We start from the raw sequence: 18,169 nt of genomic DNA on the forward strand, positions 1-18,169 counted from the left end.
GCGTTGCTGTTTGCGACCCACCTGACGGTTGAGGCGGGACCTCGGGCTGAGAGAGGAGACCTGTTTTCGGCGTCTTCTTTTTGTTTTTGTTTTTGTTTTGTTTTTTAGATTCCTCACTTAAGTGAAATCATATGGTATTTCTCCTTGTCTGACTCATTTCACTTAACATAATATTCTAGGTCCATCCATGTCACAAATGGCAAAAATTCATTCTTTTTTATGGCCGAGTAATATTCCGTTGTATATTTCTACCACCTCTCCTTTATCCATTCGTCTATTGATGGGACACTTAGGTTGTTTCCATGTTTTGGCTATTGTAAGTCATGCTGCAATAAACAGAAGTGCATACTGACTGGTGTTCTTAAGAGTCTTCTGGTAGCCTGTGTGAAAGCTGAATGGGGGATGGAGCTGCCCCTCCCATCAGGAGGGATGGTGGTAGCTGGGGAAGTGGAAGAAAGGACCCATGGTGTGACTTGGGGCAGAACACGCAGAACTACTGGGTGCATTCGGTTCAGATGGGAGGCTACCTTGAGAGTCCTACCTGGTTGAGGTTTGGCACTCACCAGCAATGTGGCCTTCAGCAAAATCCGATTTCTCAGAGCCTCCTTTTACCCCCTTGTGAGATGTAGACAAAGATTGAATAAGGCAGCATGTGGGGAACCCCAATGTCAGGACATCTGGCCCAGAGTGACCGCCTGTAAGCAGGGTCACTGGGGCTGGGAGCCGGGTCTCTGCGGCACCTGAGTGGAGGCCTTTGGGGCTGTCCGGGGAAGGGCACAGTCTTGGAGCGCTGGCTTCTGGCGAGATGCGGTGTAGGGCAGCAGCTGTGATCCTCCCCGATACCGAACCCGCTCATTTTCACGCGGGTCCAGAAGTGAACAACGTCTGCGCAGCGTGGCCCGGGGGCCAGAAGCTCTGCACCCGCGGGCGGGGAGGCGGCTCGGTGGGCGGGGGCGGGGCGGGGCCCAGGAGGAGGTGCCTGGATCCCGGCCCGCCCGGAAACGCGCCGGCGGGAACCGGGCGGTAGAGCGCGCCGCGCGGGTCGCGCCGGCCTGGACCGCAGAGACAGGCCGGCCACAGGCAGGCGGTGGGTGGTCTCCCGGCCCAGACGGCCCTCGGGCTGTCGGAGCCCCGAAAGCACGGTGCCTCGCTCTCCCCAGCGGACCGAGATGTAAACTGGAAGCGGCAGAAGAACCTTCCAGGGGTATGGGAGTGGGTCCGGTCCCCACTAGCCCAAACCGTCCAGGGCCCCCTTCCCCCATTTACCTCTCTGATAGCAGCGGCAGTCCCCTTCCCTTGCCTGGGTCACTGCCTCCACCAACTAGTTGAGGGTCTCTAGACCTCTGGTCAAAGCTGCTGGGTGTGAAGCCTGGAGGTGGGACCGGACCCAGGAGACCAGGAGACAGCCACGATGACCTGATAGCTCTAGGAGTCCCTTGTCCAAATTTCCAGCATTAGGACATGATGTCTCCCTCCTCCCCCTTCCCCACGAGCAGGTTCCCCAGGCTTCTCTGCACAGAGGAGTCTCCCTGCCTGCTGCCCTCTCAGCCCTTGGAATCAAATTCTCCAGTCCCAGCTCACCAATAATCTGTCCAGCCTAGGCTGTGGGCTCTGTGGACCAGTTGGCATGGCTCTCCCCCAGCCAGACTCCCTGATGGGAGGAGGGCCCAGCCCCACTCACACCAGCTCCTCCCCCACTCCGCAGCCTCCCCTGCCTTGCCTAGGCAGGCCTGCCTGGCGAGCTGGGACATGTCTGGCCCCCGAGGACAGCCAGTGGGCAATGGCTGCAGTGGCAGGGGGGCTGGAGCCCGAGGCAGCTGCTGCAGAAGATGCTGTAGGAGATGCTGCAGATGCTGTGGGACCCTTGGCTCCCCCTTTTCTGGCTGGAAACCGGCTAAGCCTGGACCTGTACCCAGGGGGCTGCCACTGGCTGCTGCACCTGTGTGCCCAGCAGCCCACTCAGCTGCTGGAGGTGGAGTTCCTGCAGCTGAGTGGCCACGAAGACCCGCGGCTGTTGGAGGCCACCCTGGCCCTGCTGCCGCAGAGCCTGCAGCGCCTCCGCTCCCTGGTCCTCAAAGGTGAGTCCCAACCCAGCCTGATCCCAGCCCTGCCACCATTCTCTGCACAACCATGACACCCCCTTACCTAGGCCAAGCTGGCTGAACTGGTTTCTGGACCCGGCAGCTACCTGGTGGGGTGTTTTTCCTGAGGTGGGTCTCAGGTGATGGCCATCGGTCCCTGCCTCCCTCCATCTGCTGGTGTCTCTGTGTGTCCCTGCTGGGGTGGTGTTGGGTGAGGTCTTTGCCTCCCTGCGCACAGCCCCTTCCCTGGTTGGTTGGCTGAGCTGGGACTTGGCAGTCTGGTTCTGAGGGCCACATCCGCCATCTCCCTTCCCAGGTGGGCAACGCCGGGCAGCACTGGGTGCCTGCCTCCGGGGCTCCCTGACCACACTCCCCACTGGCCTGAGTGGCCTGGCCCACTTGGCCCACCTGGATCTGAGCTTCAACAGCCTGGAGACACTGCCAACCTGCATCCTGAAAATGGAAGGCCTGGATGCCCTCCTGCTCTCTCACAACCACCTCTCAGAGCTGCCCGAGGCCCTGGGGGCCCTCCCTGCCCTCACCTTCCTCTCTGTGAGCCACAACCATCTGCGAGCACTGCCCACAACACTGGGGGCCCTATCCACCTTGCAGTGCCTCGATCTCTCTGAGAACCTTCTGGATACTCTGCCCTCTGAGATTGGAGGCCTGAGCAGCCTTGCTGAGCTCAATCTGGCCTCCAACCGGCTGCAGAGCCTCCCGGCCTCCCTTGGTAGGTAGTCCCCTTGGCTTGGAGCCTGATGGGGGGCGGTCCTCGGCCCCAGATCCCCCTGTACTCTCAGGTGGGCCACTCGTTCTCTGCAGGGGCCCATGCACATGCAGGCTTGGCCCACCTTCATGCCCTTCCTCCTCCTAGGAGCCCTTGTTTGCCTCCCAACTTCCCTGGCCTCCCTCCCTTAAAGCACAGGCTTCCTGAGCTCTGAGTCCAGCCATGGGGCAAAGATTGACTAGGCTTCTCTGGGAGGCCCTAGCATGAGCACCCTGTCTCAGCCTGGCACTCCAGGCCTGGGGCAGCCTTGAGTGGTTCTCTGTGGCTCTAAGCCAGCACCTGCCCTCCCGCCCGCAGTGGGGCTGCGGTCCTTGCGGCAACTTGTTCTGCACAGCAACCTCCTGACCTCAGCACCTGCTGGCTTGGCTCGCCTCCCGCTGCTCACCCGGCTGGACCTGAGGGACAATCAGCTCCGGGACGTGCCCCCTGAGCTACTGGACGCCCCCTTTGTGCGCCTGCAGGGGAACCCCCTGGGTGAGGCCTTACCAGACACCCACAGTCCCCCAGGTAAGCTTGTTGCTAGGGAGGGGCAGGCCATGGACAGAACACAGGCACTGACACCATCCTGACAACTCATCTGTCCTTCCACAGGGTCACCCGTGGCCCTGGATGTACCTCAACTGTTCCTGACCTCAGACTTGGACAGGTGTGTGGGGGTGCTAGAGGGGCATCTGCACTGTCACGCAGTGCATGCTGGATACCTTGCCCATGCCTGGTGGTCTGCAGTCCCCCAGGGGTGCCAGGATCAGACTTACAGGCCCTTTTTTATCTGACCTGATGCCCCTGTATCCTCACTCAGCTTCCCCGTGACCCCTCAAGGCTGCTCCGTGACTCTGGCCTGTGGTGTCCGCCTGCAGTTCCCTGCTAGGGCCACTGCTACTCCTGTCACCATCCGCTATCGACTGTGGTTGCCGGAGCCACACCTCATCCCTCTGGGTCCCCATGATGCTCTGCTCAGTGGTGTCCTGGAGCTGCAGCCCCATGGGGTGGCCTTCCAGCAGGCATGGCCAGGGCAGGTCGGGGGGCTGCTGAGGAGGGCCCAGGCACAGCCCCAGGGCTCATACCACCCTCGCCTGGCAGGAGGTGGGCCTGTGGCTGCTCTTTGTGCCCCCTCGGGCCCGGCGTTGCCGTGAGGTGGTGGTCAGGAGCCTGAATGACGACACCTGGAGTGACCTGGCAACCCAGCTGGAGGAAGAGACACCCAAGGTGAGGGTCCGTCCGGGCCTGCCGGGAAGGAGCCCCAGGAGTGGCCCCACGTGGACCTCTTCCACCCCGCCCTGACCCTGCTCCCTCCAACCCCCCTCCATGCCCAGCGGCTCTGGGCTCACTGCCAGGTGCCCCACTTCTCGTGGTTCCTCGTGGTTTCACGCCCTGTGTCCGATTCCTGCCTGGTGCCACCAGAGGGGACATTGCTGTACTCATCGGGACATCCTGGCGTCAAGGTCATATTCCCTCCTGGGGTCACCACGGAGCCTCGTCGCGTCCACATGCAGGTTTGGGCAGGGCAGCTGTCAAGGGTGACAGGTCGTACTGCGGCAGGAAGGCAGGTATTCAGGTGGTCTGTCTGCCCCAGGTGGTGCGTATGGCCCGCAGAGCGCTGCTGGAGGAGCCAGAGGCTGCTGCGAGCCCCCTGCTGTGCCTCTCCCAGAGTGGACCTCCCGGCTTCCTGCAGCCAGTCACTGTGCAGCTGCCTCTGCCCCCTGGTGTCACAGGTGACAGGCAGCCATGTGGCATCCCTGGACATGTGGCCACGGGGGGGGGGGGTGAGTGCTCAAAGGGGAAGCCCCTGCCACGGAGGCCTCAGTCTGTGGCCCCTCCCATCCCCAGGCCTGAGTCTGGACCGCTCCTGTCTGCACCTGCTGCACCGGGCCCCTCCCACAGCCGCCTGGGATGACATCACGGCGCAGGTGGCCCTGGAGCTCACCCACCTGTACGCTCGCTTCCAGGTCATGCACTTCTCCTGGTGAGGGCTCACTCAGCTTTCCCAAGCCCTGCCCTGTCCCACCCCCTCTGTGGGGGCACACCTGACCCACTTCCTGCCCTCCCAGGTACTGGCTCTGGTACACCACCAAAACCTGCATTGGGGGCCTGGCACGCAAGGCCTGGGAGCGGCTGCGGCTGCACCGTGTCAACCTTATTGCACTGCAGAGGCGCCGGGACCCTGAGCAGGTCCTGCTGCAGTGCCTGCCCCGAGACAAGGTGGGACAGGGGTCCAGAGGGCAGCAGGGTAGGTGCCAAGGGCCTGGCTTGGGGGCGCGGGGCTTTGGGCTCTGAGCCAGGGGTGCCGCCCAGGTGGATGCCACCCTGCAGCGGCTGCTGGAGCGGTACCGAGGCCCCGAGCCCTCTGACACTGTGGAGATGTTTGAGGGAGAGAAATTCTTTGCCGCCTTCGAGAGGGGCATTGACGTGGATGCTGGTATGCCCCTGTCCCTGGGGAGGGGACCCTGGGTCTGCCACCAGGTTCTCTGCTGAGCCCACACCTGCCCCCAGACCGCCCGGACTGTGTGGAGGGCAGGGTCTGCTTTGTCTTCTACTCTCACTTGAAGAACATGAAGGAGGTGTATGTGACCACTGCCCTGGACCGGCAGGCTCAGGCTGTGCGGGGCCAGGTGGGTCCATGGGGTGGGGCCCCTGGGTCCCCAGGCTGCCTGGGCAGAGGCCAGAGCACTGACTCCACCTCACCCCACCCAGGTGTCCTTCTACCGGGGAGCTGTGCCTGAGGAGGTACCCAAGGAGGCAGAGGCTGCCCGACAGAGGAAAGCCGCAGATGCCCTGTGGATGGCCACCCTGCCCATCAAGCTGCCGGTGCGACCCGGGGGATCATGTGTGTGAAGGGGTGGGGCGGTGGAGAGGCCCAGGGGGCAGCCAGGGCCCATGGCATGCCTTCTTCCCCTCAGAGGCTGCGGGGGTCTGAGGGGCCGGGACGGGGATGGGGGCCTGTTCTCTCCCTGGCACCTCTGAACCTGGGCGATGCGGAGACCGGCTTCTTGACCCAGAGCAACCTGCTGAATGTGGCTGGGCGCCTGGGCCCTGACTGGCCAGCTGTGGCCCTGCACCTGGGCATGCCCTACCATGAGCTGCAGCGCATCCGGCACGAGTTCCGGTGAGTTCCTTCGAGCCTCACGCCTGGGCCCTGGCCACCAGGAGGGGCATACTGTAGGCTGGTGGAAGTTCCGTCCAGGGGGGCAAAGCAAGCAGGCAGCAGAGGGAGAGTCTGGCCTCACCTGGTCCAGGGTGCAGGGCACCCATCCTGGGAGGGTGAGCGGAATCCTGAATGTGGCGGGTGGTTCTGGGCTGGGCCCCTCTGTCACCACTCCCCCCTCCCAGGGACGACCTGGATGGCCAGATCCGCCATATGCTTTTCTCCTGGGCTGAGCGCCAGGCTGGACAGCGGGGGGCCGTGGGGCTCCTAGTGCAAGCCCTGGAGCAGAGTGACCGGCGGGATGTGGCTGAAGAGGTGCGGGCTGTCTTGGAGCTCGGCCTCCGCAAGTACCAAGATGGCATCCAGCGCACAAGCCTGGCACCTGGGGACCTTGCCCCATCTGGCCCTTCAGTGTCACAGTCCCCAGAGCCTGCCCAGGCCTAGACCACACTTTGGGTTGGGTTGGGCCCTGATGTGCCCTGGCCAAAGGTCAGAGGTCTCCACTTTGAAGCCCTCCCCGTGTTTGGGGACAGAAACACCCCGCCCCACACACAACTCCTGGTGTGTAACAAACATGCACCATTATGGCTGCTGGCTCAGGGCTGTTTATTTGTTGGATGGAGGAGCTGGTGGAAGGCAAGCAGAGCCAGCAATCGGAGGCCTGGCCTCTGCCCTCTCCCATGTGTCCAGGCCTTCGATTGTCCCTGGAGAGAGCGTAGCCCAGGTACAAAGTAACAGCTGCAGAACCAATGGCCGCAAAGTCACCTGTGTGCTGGACTCTGCATCCCCATTACCCACCGTTGGCTGCTGGGGCTTGACCAGCTCAGGCCTCTGAACACCTACTGTGCGCCCGGACTGCTCCTCCCTTAGGACAACTTAGTCTGAGTACTCCTCGCCACCCGCTAGCCCCACGGAGCTAATCTCGGTCCCCGGCACACACAGGGGCACCGCTCCGGAGACCAAGGAAGGCCCGGTGCCGGCTGCGCGGGTCTCTGGCGCGTCCCGGCGCCGTGACCACGGCCGCCGGGAGGGGGAGCCGGAGCTCGCGTTGCTGCCGGGGGCGGGGCGCGCGCCGAGCAGACGCCTCTCCGCGTCTAGGTGCAGCCCCGCGCGCGGCACGGTGGGGAGGCGTGCGCGGCGGCGGCGGCGGCGGCGGCAGAGTGCTCGGTGAGTGCCCGCTGGGCCGCTCCCTTCCGCCGGCTTACCCGAGCGCGGCCCGGCTGCGGGGACGAGGGGCGCCGCGGCAGAGGGTAAAGGTGACAAGTGGCGCGACAGGGCAGCTCCCGCGGGGCCCGGGCGGGCGGATGCTCTGACCCGCTGCTGCCCGGGTGTGGAGGCCCTGCTCGCCCCGGGCAGTGACGGGCGCGCTCCCAGAGCACACGTGTCCCCGCGGGCTGGGCTCCTGGGGCCGGAGCACAGGTCAGGCCGTGGGGAGCGCACACGTGGGACCTCACCGGACGTGTGTGTCCACGTGGGTGGCTGGAGTCCCCACGACCTGGCGGCAGATAGCGTGGCCATCTGGGGCCCCGCGGGACTCCTCCAGCCGCACCGAAAGATGAGCCTGCGTCCAAGCTGAGCCCACAGCCCACATCCCTCTCATCTTTTGTCCATGTGTCAGCGTCCCTCCAGCCGTCAGGAAAGAAAGAGCCTTCCCTGGGGAAGCGAGTGGCCAGACTGAGTCTCCCCACATTGCCTTTCTTGGGGCTGGGGGAGCTCGGCGAATTCATTTGTGGGTGGCTTTATCTCTGTGGGTCTGGAGGTAGCAGCTCATCCTTTAGGTGGTCTGTGTGTCAGGCACTGTCCTTAGCCTGCCTGTGGCCTCAGGTTACCTAGCCTGGGGAAGCAGGGTGGGGACAGTGAAGGCTGACAGTCCTGGGGCTTCAGGCTTGGATGGCGCCTCCTGCTTTCTAGGGCACCATGGCATGAAGGGGTGGGCTGTCCTAGAAGCTGGGGATGGGACCCATGCAGTGAGGACAGAGGGAGTTCAGGGTACAGAGGACCCGCTTGCCAGTCTTCCCCAGGCAGAGCCCCCTCGCTCTGTTCTCAAGCCTTCCCTGCTGCCACTGGGACCCCCAGCTGACTTCTCAGGCTTGGGATCTGGGCCTGCCTCTTCCTAAGACCAGGGCTCCCCTCCCTGCCTTTGGTGGCCTGTCTGAATCCTGGACCCTGTCACGCAGTGTCCCTTCCCCTAGACAGGTGGGGTCTGGTGATGCTCAGGGAGGCAGGGCTCACTCAAGTCCCCTGGGAGACCAGAGAGGATGCAATCTCTGCTTCCAGGGTGGAGGCCTGCAGAGAGCTGGCTGCAGCCAGTCTACACCTGAAGGTGGGGTGGTGGAGTAGGGAGGGACAGGTTGGGTTGAAGTTCAGAGGTCGGACTTCTGCAAGCTGGGCATGGAGGACAGGGCCCTGGCATGAGGCCCTGGGTGTGTGGGGGACAGGCACCTTGGCAGGACAGAGGCTCTGCGAGTGCCACTTCCCATGTCAGCAGGCCTGTGAGTGGCAGCCAGTGGCCTCTGAGACCCAGTGTCCCTTTTCCCTGGCCTGAGCAGACAGGAGTGTCTTCCTCTGCTCCAGCTCGAGGTTGCCCTAAAATGTGCCTTCCCCAACTGACACACGGGTCCCACAGGCACGAGTGGGCACGGACCCATGTCCACCCCAGGGCACCAGATTCCTCAGGCAGAGGCCCACTGGGCCTGGGCACAGAGGGAGCCCCCTCCTCGGGGTTTCAGGGCCCTGGACAGATCCAGCCTGCAAGCTGCATGCAGGAACCCACCAGGCCGCTGGAGTCCTTGCAGGCGAGTGGCCTGGCTTGGTTGGGTCAGCCTGAGTCAGATTCCCTGTCCCTTGGGCTGAGGGGGCCGCCGCCCTCCCGTCTCCTGCCTTTTCCCACGACTGCAGGGAGGAGCCTCAGTGCGCCCAAAGTGAAAGAGAAAGTCGCTCCCCCGAGGCGGCCCCGCCCCGCGGCCAATCCCCGCAGCCGGCGCCGCCCTCGGCCGCCGGGTCTCCTCGGTGAGCTCGCCGGCTGTAGGCTCCGAGCCGGGTCCGGTGCACCTCCGGGTGAGCGGGACATGGGGCGGGGGGCGGCGGCGGAGGCAGAGGGTCCCGCCTGGCCGGTGAAAGCCGGGGTGAAGGTCACCAGTCCTTGGACGGACCGCGGGTGTGAGCCAGCCGTGTGACCCTGGGCCGCAGGGCCGTGCAGGAGAGCCTGACAGCTGGCTTCTGCCGGGGCCTGGGGGAGGCAGGGGGAGGCCCCTGGAGCCCTGCTCTAGTGAAAGGGGCCTCTCTTCTTCCCAGGCCTAGAGTGGGTGGGGGACCGACCCCAGGGAGCCTCAGAAGGGCAGCCATCCTCCTCCCACTGGCCCCCTGCCGTGCCCCCACGCAGCCCTGAAGCTGCCAGGGGTTCTGGGATCCTGTTTGTGTGTTTGTGTTTCTGCTTAGGAGTGAGATTCCTGGACGCGGTGGAGAGGTGGTAGGAGCTCGGGTGGGCGAGGATGGTGCTTTTCCGAGGGGAGGCGTGTTTGGGGATCCAGTGTTGAAACTGCCCTGGCACTGGGGGCTGCACCTGAGCTGGCAGCGCCTATCTAGGCAGCCCTGAGCAGAGCCTTGGCTGGGGTCCTGGGTTGCCAGGGAGGAGACTCCAACCTCCCTCCTGAAGAGGCCAGGGACCAGCTGCTTCTGTTCAAGGTTGGGGGGGTGCATCACCACCACCCAGGCTAGTCTGAGGTGCCCTGGCTGTCAGATTGGCCTCAGCCGCTGCCTCTCTTAGAGGCTCCTGGCCCTTTAAACTGAACAGGCTCACGTGCATGCTCTGCTGCGGGTGCACGTGAGCTTATGTGTGAGCAAGGCCTGCTGGGAGGGCAAGCTGTTGGGGGGCCTCAAGGGGAGGCAGGATGGCCCCAGGGATGGGTCAAGTAGCAGGCACTGACCCCCCCCCGAAGCATGGGTGGTGGTGGCAGGAGACCTCTGGGAGAAGCTTATTTCTCCGGTGCGCCCCTGAACTTTCTGCCCCGCCTCCTGATGATTTCAGCCCCTCTTCCTTCTAGGACCAAAGGGGTGATTTTAAAATCCCCCTGAACGAGGAGGACGCCCCTCCCCCCTGGACTGCCACCTTGTCCGCCTCCACCACCAGGCATCTGCCTCTCCACCTCGTCCTACCTGGGTGTGCTCGAGATAAATGGCTGATAAGCAGATCAGGTCAGAGTGCGACCCTGCCTTTGGTCTTGGCCCAGCCCCTACCTGCCCTGACCAGTGACCGACCGCCATCCTGACACTCCCTCTGCCCACAGTCTGCCAGCCAAGCTCATCAATGGCGGCATCGCTGGGCTGATCGGGGTCACCTGCGTGTTCCCCATCGACCTGGCCAAGACGAGGTTGCAGAACCAGCAAAATGGCCAGCGCATGTACACCAGCATGTGAGCGCTCCTGGGGGTGGAGGGCTGGCCAGCACATGTCTGGGGATGGGGATGGAGGGGAGGCCAGGGGACACCTGGGGGCAGGGGCAGCAGGCATGAGGAGCCATGTGTTGTGGGGGCTGCGGAGGTCAGACTCCTGCTCTGCACCTGAGTCCCCCCACCCCTGTTACTAAAGAGGAAGCTGAGGCAGGGCAGGCCTGGGGGAGCTCCTACCAGGATCTGCGTTGCTCCCCGGCTGGTCCCCAGCTCACCCCCAGCTTACCCCACCCCCTGGCCGCAGGTCGGACTGCCTCGTGAAGACCATCCGCTCAGAGGGCTACTTCGGCATGTACCGTGGTGAGGCTCGATGGGGTCCTGGGTGGCCCTGTCCCTCAGCCTTGGGTCCGCCAGTGGCCGGGAGGCAGGAGGGAAGGCAAGACAGCAGCGGGGCCTGGGTATGAGTGTGCCTCTGGGGCCACCAGCGGGGTGTGGGCACCGCGCTGGGCTGGATGACAGGATCTCTGCGGAGGGGCCCTTCTCAGCCGCCTCCCAGGGCATCACCCTGCCCTCCACTCACTGCCAGCACACAGCAAGGCAGGACACTGTGTCTCTTCGCCAGTGGCTTCAGCCTCCTCCCCTGCCTTCTGGTACAGGCAGGACACCATCTGTGCCAGGACGCTGGGAGTGGGTGGGAGGCATTACTGCAAAGCAGCTTAGGAAGCAGTCCCCAAGCCCAGTTGCCCACATGCTGGGCAGCCCTAAACCCTCACGGCCGAGAGGGCCCCTCACCCACACCAGGCCAGGTGTGGCCATGCACACGGCGTCCTTTCAGCCAGCACCAGCACCTTTTGACCTGGGGAGAGGGGCTCCTCAGCGAGGCCCACCAGGCTGGAGCAGGAGGCTGTGCAGAGCGCCTGCAGGCCCTGCCCCTGTCCCCGCCTGTGTCCACCACCACCCGGCACAAATGTGGGTGAGAGGGCAGGACGCGGCGGCCAGGGAGTGACTGTGGTACCCTTGCCAGCTGGAAGGCCAGGGCTGGCTGAGAGCCTGCCAGCCGGGCTACCAACCTGCCCATGTTCCCCCGTGTGCCCCACAGGAGCTGCTGTGAACCTGACCCTTGTCACCCCAGAGAAGGCCATCAAGCTGGCAGCCAATGACTTCTTCCGATACCAGCTTTCCAAAGATGGGTGAGGGGTGGGGGCTTCTGCCTGGCAGCTGGGGCCCAAGATCGTGAGGGGGAGAGGGGAGGGGTCCAAGCCTGCAAGCAGGACAAAGGCTGTGCCCTCCCTCATCCCCTCACCTTGACCTGGCGGGGTCTCCTCCCCCGTCCTCCCCACCTCTGAATGGGGGGCAGTGGGGGAGGTGCTGAGCCAGTGGTCCTTTGCCTCCAGCCACTATCACCCCTTGTAGGTTAGGATTCGGGCCACATCAGCCAGCCTTCCCCTGTCACCAGAGGGTGGAACTGAGCGGGTAGCCCACTGGGGCACTGGAGGCCCCCAGCCTCTCCATTTGTCTTTGCTCAAAATCGGCCTCGCTGCCTTTCCGAGGCCTTGCCCATGTGCCGTCTGCCTGCTGGGCTTGATGCCCGTGGCTGGAAGGCCTGGAGGAGTAGCTGGCCAAGGGGTGCTGTGCCCCCACAGGGCTGCATCTGTCCCCACTGCTCCCCTTCCCCTTCACACCCAGGCACAGTGGGCAACCCTGGATGGTGGGACCTCTGACTCTTCACCAAGGCCCCCCTCTGCGCTGCAGGCAGAAGCTGACCCTATTTAAGGAGATGCTGGCAGGCTGTGGAGCGGGCACCTGCCAGGTGATCGTGACAACCCCCATGGAGATGCTGAAGATCCAGCTTCAGGACGCGGGCCGCATTGGTGAGAGCGTGCAGGGGAGAGGGGGGTGGGAGGGGCAGCCAGAGCCGGATCCCCGCCCTCCCTGAATTGGGAGGGAGAGCAGCAGGCCCCTCCCCATTCTCCCAGATGCCCAGAAGAAGATACTGGCTGCCCAGGCCCAGCTCCCAGCCCAGGGGGACACCCGACCACCAGTGGAGGCTCCATCTGCCCCACGGCCCACGGCCACCCAGCTGACCCGGGACCTGCTGCAGAGCCGTGGCATCGCTGGCCTCTACAAGGGACTTGGAGCCACGTTGCTCAGGTGGGAGGGATGGAGAGGCTGGGAGGAAGGGGGCCCACCTGCTGGCACCTACCTCCTGGTCACCACTGACCCCCTCCATAGGGACGTCCCCTTCTCCGTTGTGTACTTCCCCCTCTTTGCCAACCTGAACCAGCTGGGCCAGCCAGCGTCCGGAGAGAAGTCTCCTTTCTATGTGTCCTTCCTGGCTGGCTGCGTGGCCGGGAGTGCAGCTGCAGTGGCTGTCAACCCCTGTGATGGTCGGTGCCCTGGGGAAGGGGGCTGGGGTCGAGGGGCTGGGCAGGAGGCTGGCAGGGCCCTACCCTGACTGCACACCCCCTGCAGTGGTGAAGACGCGGCTGCAGTCACTCCAGCGCGGCCTCAACGAGGACACTTACTCCGGCTTTCTGGACTGTGCCAGGTGGGCAAGGCCCCAAGGCAGTGGGCTGAGGGGGCCCCAGTGCCCGCTCTGACCCACCTCTCCCTGCAGGAAGATCTTGCAGCATGAGGGCCCCTCGGCCTTCCTGAAGGGCGCCTACTGCCGTGCCCTGGTCATCGCCCCGCTCTTCGGCATCGCTCAAGTGGTCTACTTCCTGGGTATCGCCGAGACGCTGCTGGGGCTGCTGCAGCCCCCGCAGCCCCCCAGGCCTTCAGCCCAGCTGGACCAGACTGCGGCCAGAGCCGGGCGGCCTGCCCAGGACTGAGCAAGGGAATGTCTCTCCCCACCCCTCCCCACATGGACGGGAGAGGCTGAGGAAGGGGCTCAGGGGCCACATGGGTGGTCCACACATGGCCTCCCAGGAGTCCTGCCTGCGCAACCACTGGGATCAATGTCTTATTTATGTAGAAAATGTGGAAATCTTTACATTCCCGGAGCCGGCCCCTACCCAGCCCTGCCCTGGCCAGAGTACCCCCAGGACAGAGCTGGTCTCTATACTGGGGGCCTCAGACCTGGGATAGGCAGGCAGGACCCTACACTCCAGTCTGCCAGCTTTTGTCGCCGAGGCTTGGCCCCTCATCCACAGAGGGACCCCACACAGACCTACTCATTAGCATGTGGAGCGCAGTGGTTCTGTCCATCCCCTCTGTCCGTGGTCAGCCTCCCTGCTACTCTCCTCGCCTCAGCCAAGACTCCGTTTTGCACCTTGGCAAGCTTTGCAGGAGGATTGGGGTCTGCTGCCCCCACCGCATTGAGCCAGGGGTCCCAAGTGGGAGGTTCTGCTTAGTAGTGACTCCCGGGGCAAGCCTACTCCTCACTACTGTGGGACCCAGTATCCCTTCTGGTGGCCCTCCTGCCCCCGCCCTAGGCTGGGGGCCCAGAGCATGTGAGGTGTGTATGTCCAGGTGTGGGGAGCGGGTTGTGTCTACAAGCCCTCAGCTGACCTTGCCTCTCAGGGATGGGGCCCTGGGAGGCTGCTCCCTTCCCCCACGGCCAGGATATGTATGTATGTATGTATGTATGTATGTATGTGTGTGTGTGTGTGTGCGTGCGCGCGCGCGCTGTATGTGCCCTAGACTCCCCTCTGACCCCATCTAGGAATTGATTTCTCCAGCCCGGCCCCTATTGCTTCATCTTCAGCAGACCCCTATTCTGAGACCCCCCACCCTGGGTCTCCGATTAGCCAGTGGGGAGGGGAGGGATTAGGACCAGTATGGAGCCTGGAGCATCTGCTCTGCTTTCTGAGGTCTGGGAACTACCCTAGGCCTCCCAGGCTCACCCTGTTCTCTGGGCCTCTGCATAAGGCCCTTGACCACACTCCATAAGCTCTGCCCTCCCAGCCCCCAGACCCCCTGATGTCGTGAATTGAGTGGCCACGTGATTGGTGATTGTGTTGGTGATTGATTCTGACATGCTGGTGCTGTGTCCCTCAACCTGGGCCCCCTCAGTGGAGGCCCTCCCCAGTGACACTACCTGGGGCTCTGGCCTGGGCCCCTTGTTCACGGTTGTTCCTGGGAGCTGCCCCCTCCCGTCACATCTGTACCTTGGAAGCTGCTGCTTTACAGAATTATATTTTTTTCTTTTGAAAAGTTTTAAAAGTTGTAACTTTTGTGTCTTGTCATGTAAGAAGATAAATAAATATTCTAAGTAGATGCCTTCTGTCTGAGACAACTCTTAAGGGGTGAAGGGAAAGGGCAGCCCCCCTTGGTTACTGGCCCCCCAACCGCGGCAGACCCCAGTCCGTCTGCCCACCCACTGACGGCACATTGTCCCGAGGGGATCCTGGGTGGAGCCGCTCCGTGACTCCCGCGCTGCCTAGGTTGGGGGTAAGAGAAGGGCAGCCTCAGCCCCTCGCCTCCCCGGCCCTAAGCAGCCCTTGGGGGACCCCAGAGCTCCCTGCCGGCGGCGGGGAGCGGGGCCGGCCGGGGGGCGGGGCCGGCGCGGATCGGTCCCGCCCCCCTGCTTCCTGCGCGGGGCGGTGCATTGTGGGAAACTCCCAGTCCCCGCAGCCGCCGCAGCCGCCGCCGCAGCCGCTGCCGCCTGGTCTTGCGGAGAGCGCGCAGCGCTGAACGGGTAGCGCCGGGAGCAGCAGCGTAAGGCGGCGGGGGTTCCGAGGCCGGGCCTGGGGCGGGACGAGGATCTGGGCCCCGCGGGGCGATGCGGCGGTACCCCGCCTTGAAGGTCACCGGGAGGCGCCCGCGGGCCCTTTGCTCTTGGGCACTGCGGCCCGGCGCGGGGTTGGGGGAGCGGGGGGTACCGGCAACCGGCTGACGTCAGTGCGAGCCAGAAATAACCGAGGGTCTTGGGGTGGGAGAGCAGACCACTGGCCCTCGGCGACCTTGACGTGTAGGAGCTGGCCGCCCCTCCAGAGTGGCTGGGGTGAGGGCTGCTGGGGCTCCTGGGAAGTGCGGCAGCAGCTGGGGCTCCCACCGGGACACTCCAATCCCAGTGTGACCTTCAGACGACCTCCGGTGTGGTTAGTGTCGCTGGCCAGGGCAGGGAACCTGGGCTGCCACTCTCACAGGCTCCCAATCCCTGAGGGTGGGGCTGGGGTTTCTCATCCTCCTCAGGGATGGGAGACAGGTGGTATCTAGGTCCTCCAGGAGGGATAACTCAGACGCAGGTGGCTAGGCCCCATTTCCCCCCCATCCCAGAGATTGGGGATCTGGACCAGGCCTTTCCTACAGTGGCCGGCCCAGATTCAGGGATGCTGACACTGACAGCTACAGGGGATGCCCCCATCTGGCGCACACCAGGGACCCCTTTGCCCCTGAGACAGGCACAGCCCTCAGCTCAGGAAGGCTTTGCCTTTAAGCTGAAGCAGGCAAAGCCGGTCTTGTGGGTGCTCACCAGGAGCCGGGGAGCAGCTGATGGCTGGCAGGGAGCAAAGGCCTGTCGCTGCCCACCTGGCTTCTCCAGCTTCATGGGGAGATACCTCAGCATGTGGCATCCAGAGACTGCTGGCATGGGCCCCCTCCCGCCCCACTGGTGCTGAGAGCCCAGACCCTGGATTTCTGCCCTGCCCAGAGCCCCCTCTGCTAAGACCCAGTTGCCCTCCTAAGAAGGGTACATTGTTGGTTCTGCCCAGGCCCACTGTGGCTGCTGTCCACCTCCCCCGACCACACACCCTTCCCAGGTCTGGGTGTGTGCTCACTTCCCTGAAAGGGCCTCCTTACTACAGGCCAGTGTGATGGACACAGCATGTGTGGGCAGGACCATTCTGCACAGGAGGAAACGGAGGCCTCCTGCAGGTCCAATCCTGCAACCCCAGCCCGTGGGGGGCCTGTAGCCTGTCCCTGTGTTGTTGGAGGGACTTCTCAGGGAGCAGCCAGGGGCAGAGGAGGCCAACCCTGGAAGAGGGGCATCCTGAGCCAGCTCCTGGAGGAGTCAGAGAGCTGGGCAGAGCCTCTGCAGGGATGAGGCAGTGGGGCTATACAGGAACGCTGAGTCTCCTGCCACGGGGTCTTTGTGTTTCCCTCCAGGCCCATGTAATGCCCGAGGGTGAGCTGTCCTGAGCTGCTGTGGTCCAGCCACCTGCCCATTCACGTACACCCCGCGCAGCCTGCCAGCAGCACCTGCCATGGAGTCCAGAGGGAAGTCGGCCAGCAGCCCCAAGCCTGAAACCAAGGGGCCCCAGGCTGGTGCCGAGGCCAGAGCTCCCGCAGCTGCAGATGGGAAAGCCCTCTTGGTTAAGCCCGGGAAGAAGGAAGCTCAACCAGAGAAGCAGGAGTCTCCTGCAGCCCCCACCCCTCCATCTGCCAAGAAGACCCCTGCCAAGGCAGACCCTGCCCTTCTCAACAACCACAGCAACTTGAAGCCAGCCCCTGCGGCCCCCAGCAGCCCAGATGCCACCCCTGAGCCCAAGGGCCCTGGGGATGGGGCTGAGGAGGACAAGGCCCCCAGCAGGGGCCCAGAGGATCGAGGCCCCTGCCCTTTTGAGAACTTGACCCCCCTGCTGGTAGCTGGTGGGGTGGCTGTGGCAGCTGCAGCCCTGATTTTTGGCCTGATCTTCCTGGCGCGGAAAAAATGATGGCTGGTGCCCAGGTGCCCACTTCCTGTACAGACCTCGAGAATCCAGTGCATGCCGAACTCACATACCACTATCCATACACTCGTACATCCGTAATATATATACATATATACCCCCACGTACATGCAGAGGGAGAGAGGGCAGCCCCCAAAAGCAGAAACTAAGCCCCCTCAGCTGGCCCCCCAGGGATTCCCCCTCTCAATGTCCACGGCAGAAAGAGTCCAGGCCCTGGATTTCCCAGACTGCCCCAAGTGGGGCTCTGACATTGGCTGGAGAGACTCTGATGCCAGCCTGGGCCAAGGTACCTTGGGCCAGTGGAAAGGGTGGTCCCTGAGTGTGGCCTGCCCACACACAGGCAGGCGTATCCAGAATGAAAGTGCTCACACGTGCCAGCCTGTCCTGAGAGGCCCCAGGGGCCCTGTGGGCCTCCTGGCAGCAGCATCCTGAGGGGCCCCCAGTGATGGGAACTCCAGGGCTGGGCAGGGGTTTGGGATGGGTTCCAACCTGGGTCTAGCCCATGTGGGGACATTAAAGGGTGTGGCTGTCTCTCCCCTTTTCTGTTCTTCACTTGGAACTGGGTAGTGGGGGGTCCACTTGGGTGGGTCTGGTCAGTGGGGCTGACTTGAAGTGGTCAGTCAGGTTAGCAGAGCTTCCATGCCACCTCTGTCCATTGACTGAATGCTGGCTGGCTGGACTGAACCCAGAGAACGGTCTCTCACAGCTCACCTGATAGCTTGTGCCTCAGGGGAGCCCCTGAGGCTGGGGCCACCACACTTCCTGCCTGGGGCCCCCTCCCCATCCTGCAGCAATTAGCCAAGAGCCTGGCAGGAAGGCAGGTATCAGGGACCCGCCTGGCAGTTGTGCCTGCCCAGTCCCTGTAGGTGGCCCCTCCTGCCTCATCCAGTGTCCTGAGTCTAACAAGCGTATAAATGCAATAACAGGTAGAGTAGAACCGCTTGGTGGGTGACTGTCACCCAAGTCCGCTGCCCCACTGCGCCTGCAGGGAGACGGTGCTGTGCAGCCCCCTCAGCATGTCTGGTCTCAGCCTGGCTCCTGACGGGGTGACATCAGGCAGGCTCTGGAGGTTGGTGGTGGGCATGCAGGAACCTGACGTGCCCTTGCCTGGCCCGCTGGGCTGAGTGGAGACTAGTCTGAAATAAACTCTATTGTCTAAA

General features: G+C 63.7%; 3 protein-coding genes across 6 annotated transcripts; all 3 read left to right on the top strand.

Moving 5' to 3' along the window:
• Window positions 1-996: 996 nt before the first annotated feature.
• PIDD1 (p53-induced death domain protein 1) lies at window positions 997-10,192 on the top strand. 4 transcript variants are annotated; one of them, XM_037011528.2, is made up of 16 exons: window positions 997-1,204; window positions 1,706-2,078; window positions 2,398-2,811; window positions 3,166-3,375; window positions 3,460-3,514; window positions 3,668-3,869; window positions 3,949-4,074; window positions 4,182-4,361; window positions 4,442-4,580; window positions 4,696-4,831; window positions 4,917-5,067; window positions 5,161-5,284; window positions 5,359-5,477; window positions 5,560-5,673; window positions 5,766-5,971; window positions 10,054-10,192. In XM_037011528.2, the coding sequence occupies exons 2-16, from the start codon at window positions 1,781-1,783 to the stop codon at window positions 10,082-10,084; spliced, it is 2,505 nt and encodes an 834-aa protein (XP_036867423.1). In that variant the 5' UTR covers window positions 997-1,204; window positions 1,706-1,780; the 3' UTR covers window positions 10,085-10,192. The 4 variants fall into 4 exon arrangements, with proteins under 4 accessions (XP_036867423.1, XP_036867419.1, XP_073073484.1 ...); XM_037011524.2 differs by lacking the exon at window positions 10,054-10,192 and adding an exon at window positions 6,196-6,604; XM_073217383.1 differs by lacking the exon at window positions 10,054-10,192 and adding an exon at window positions 6,196-6,604 and having other exon boundaries at window positions 4,203-4,361.
• On the top strand, window positions 10,065-14,619 carry SLC25A22 (solute carrier family 25 member 22). Its single transcript, XM_017678855.3, has 9 exons — window positions 10,065-10,204; window positions 10,297-10,422; window positions 10,703-10,758; window positions 11,498-11,588; window positions 12,151-12,269; window positions 12,375-12,549; window positions 12,631-12,785; window positions 12,871-12,946; window positions 13,016-14,619. Exons 1-9 carry the CDS (start codon window positions 10,185-10,187, stop codon window positions 13,227-13,229), a joined length of 1,032 nt encoding a protein of 343 aa, XP_017534344.2. The 5' UTR covers window positions 10,065-10,184; the 3' UTR covers window positions 13,230-14,619.
• Window positions 14,620-14,936: 317 nt separating this feature from the next.
• On the top strand, window positions 14,937-18,169 carry CEND1 (cell cycle exit and neuronal differentiation 1). Its single transcript, XM_037011769.2, has 2 exons — window positions 14,937-15,057; window positions 16,447-18,169. The coding sequence occupies exon 2, from the start codon at window positions 16,545-16,547 to the stop codon at window positions 16,992-16,994; it is 450 nt and encodes a 149-aa protein (XP_036867664.2). The 5' UTR covers window positions 14,937-15,057; window positions 16,447-16,544; the 3' UTR covers window positions 16,995-18,169.

The sequence above is a fragment of the Manis javanica genome, chromosome 11 (assembly GCF_040802235.1).
Source record: "Manis javanica isolate MJ-LG chromosome 11, MJ_LKY, whole genome shotgun sequence".
In the NCBI taxonomy this organism is placed as follows: Eukaryota; Metazoa; Chordata; class Mammalia; order Pholidota; family Manidae; genus Manis; species Manis javanica.

Excerpts from the sequence above, each read along its gene's own strand:
- PIDD1 (XM_037011524.2), top strand. The coding sequence starts at position 1,781 with ATGGCTGCAGTGGCAGGGGGGCTGGAGCCCGAGGCAGCTGCTGCAGAA. Across the intron at positions 3,515-3,667 it reads CTGACCTCAGACTTGGACAG|CTTCCCCGTGACCCCTCAAG; the intron begins GTGTGTGGGGGT and ends ATCCTCACTCAG. Across the intron at positions 5,478-5,559 it reads CTCAGGCTGTGCGGGGCCAG|GTGTCCTTCTACCGGGGAGC; the intron begins GTGGGTCCATGG and ends CACCCCACCCAG.
- SLC25A22 (XM_017678855.3), top strand. The coding sequence starts at position 10,185 with ATGGCTGATAAGCAGATCAG. Across the intron at positions 12,550-12,630 it reads CTTGGAGCCACGTTGCTCAG|GGACGTCCCCTTCTCCGTTG; the intron begins GTGGGAGGGATG and ends CCCCCTCCATAG. Across the intron at positions 12,786-12,870 it reads GGCTGTCAACCCCTGTGATG|TGGTGAAGACGCGGCTGCAG; the intron begins GTCGGTGCCCTG and ends CACCCCCTGCAG.
- CEND1 (XM_037011769.2), top strand. The coding sequence starts at position 16,545 with ATGGAGTCCAGAGGGAAGTCGGCCAGCAGCCCCAAGCCTGAAACCAAG.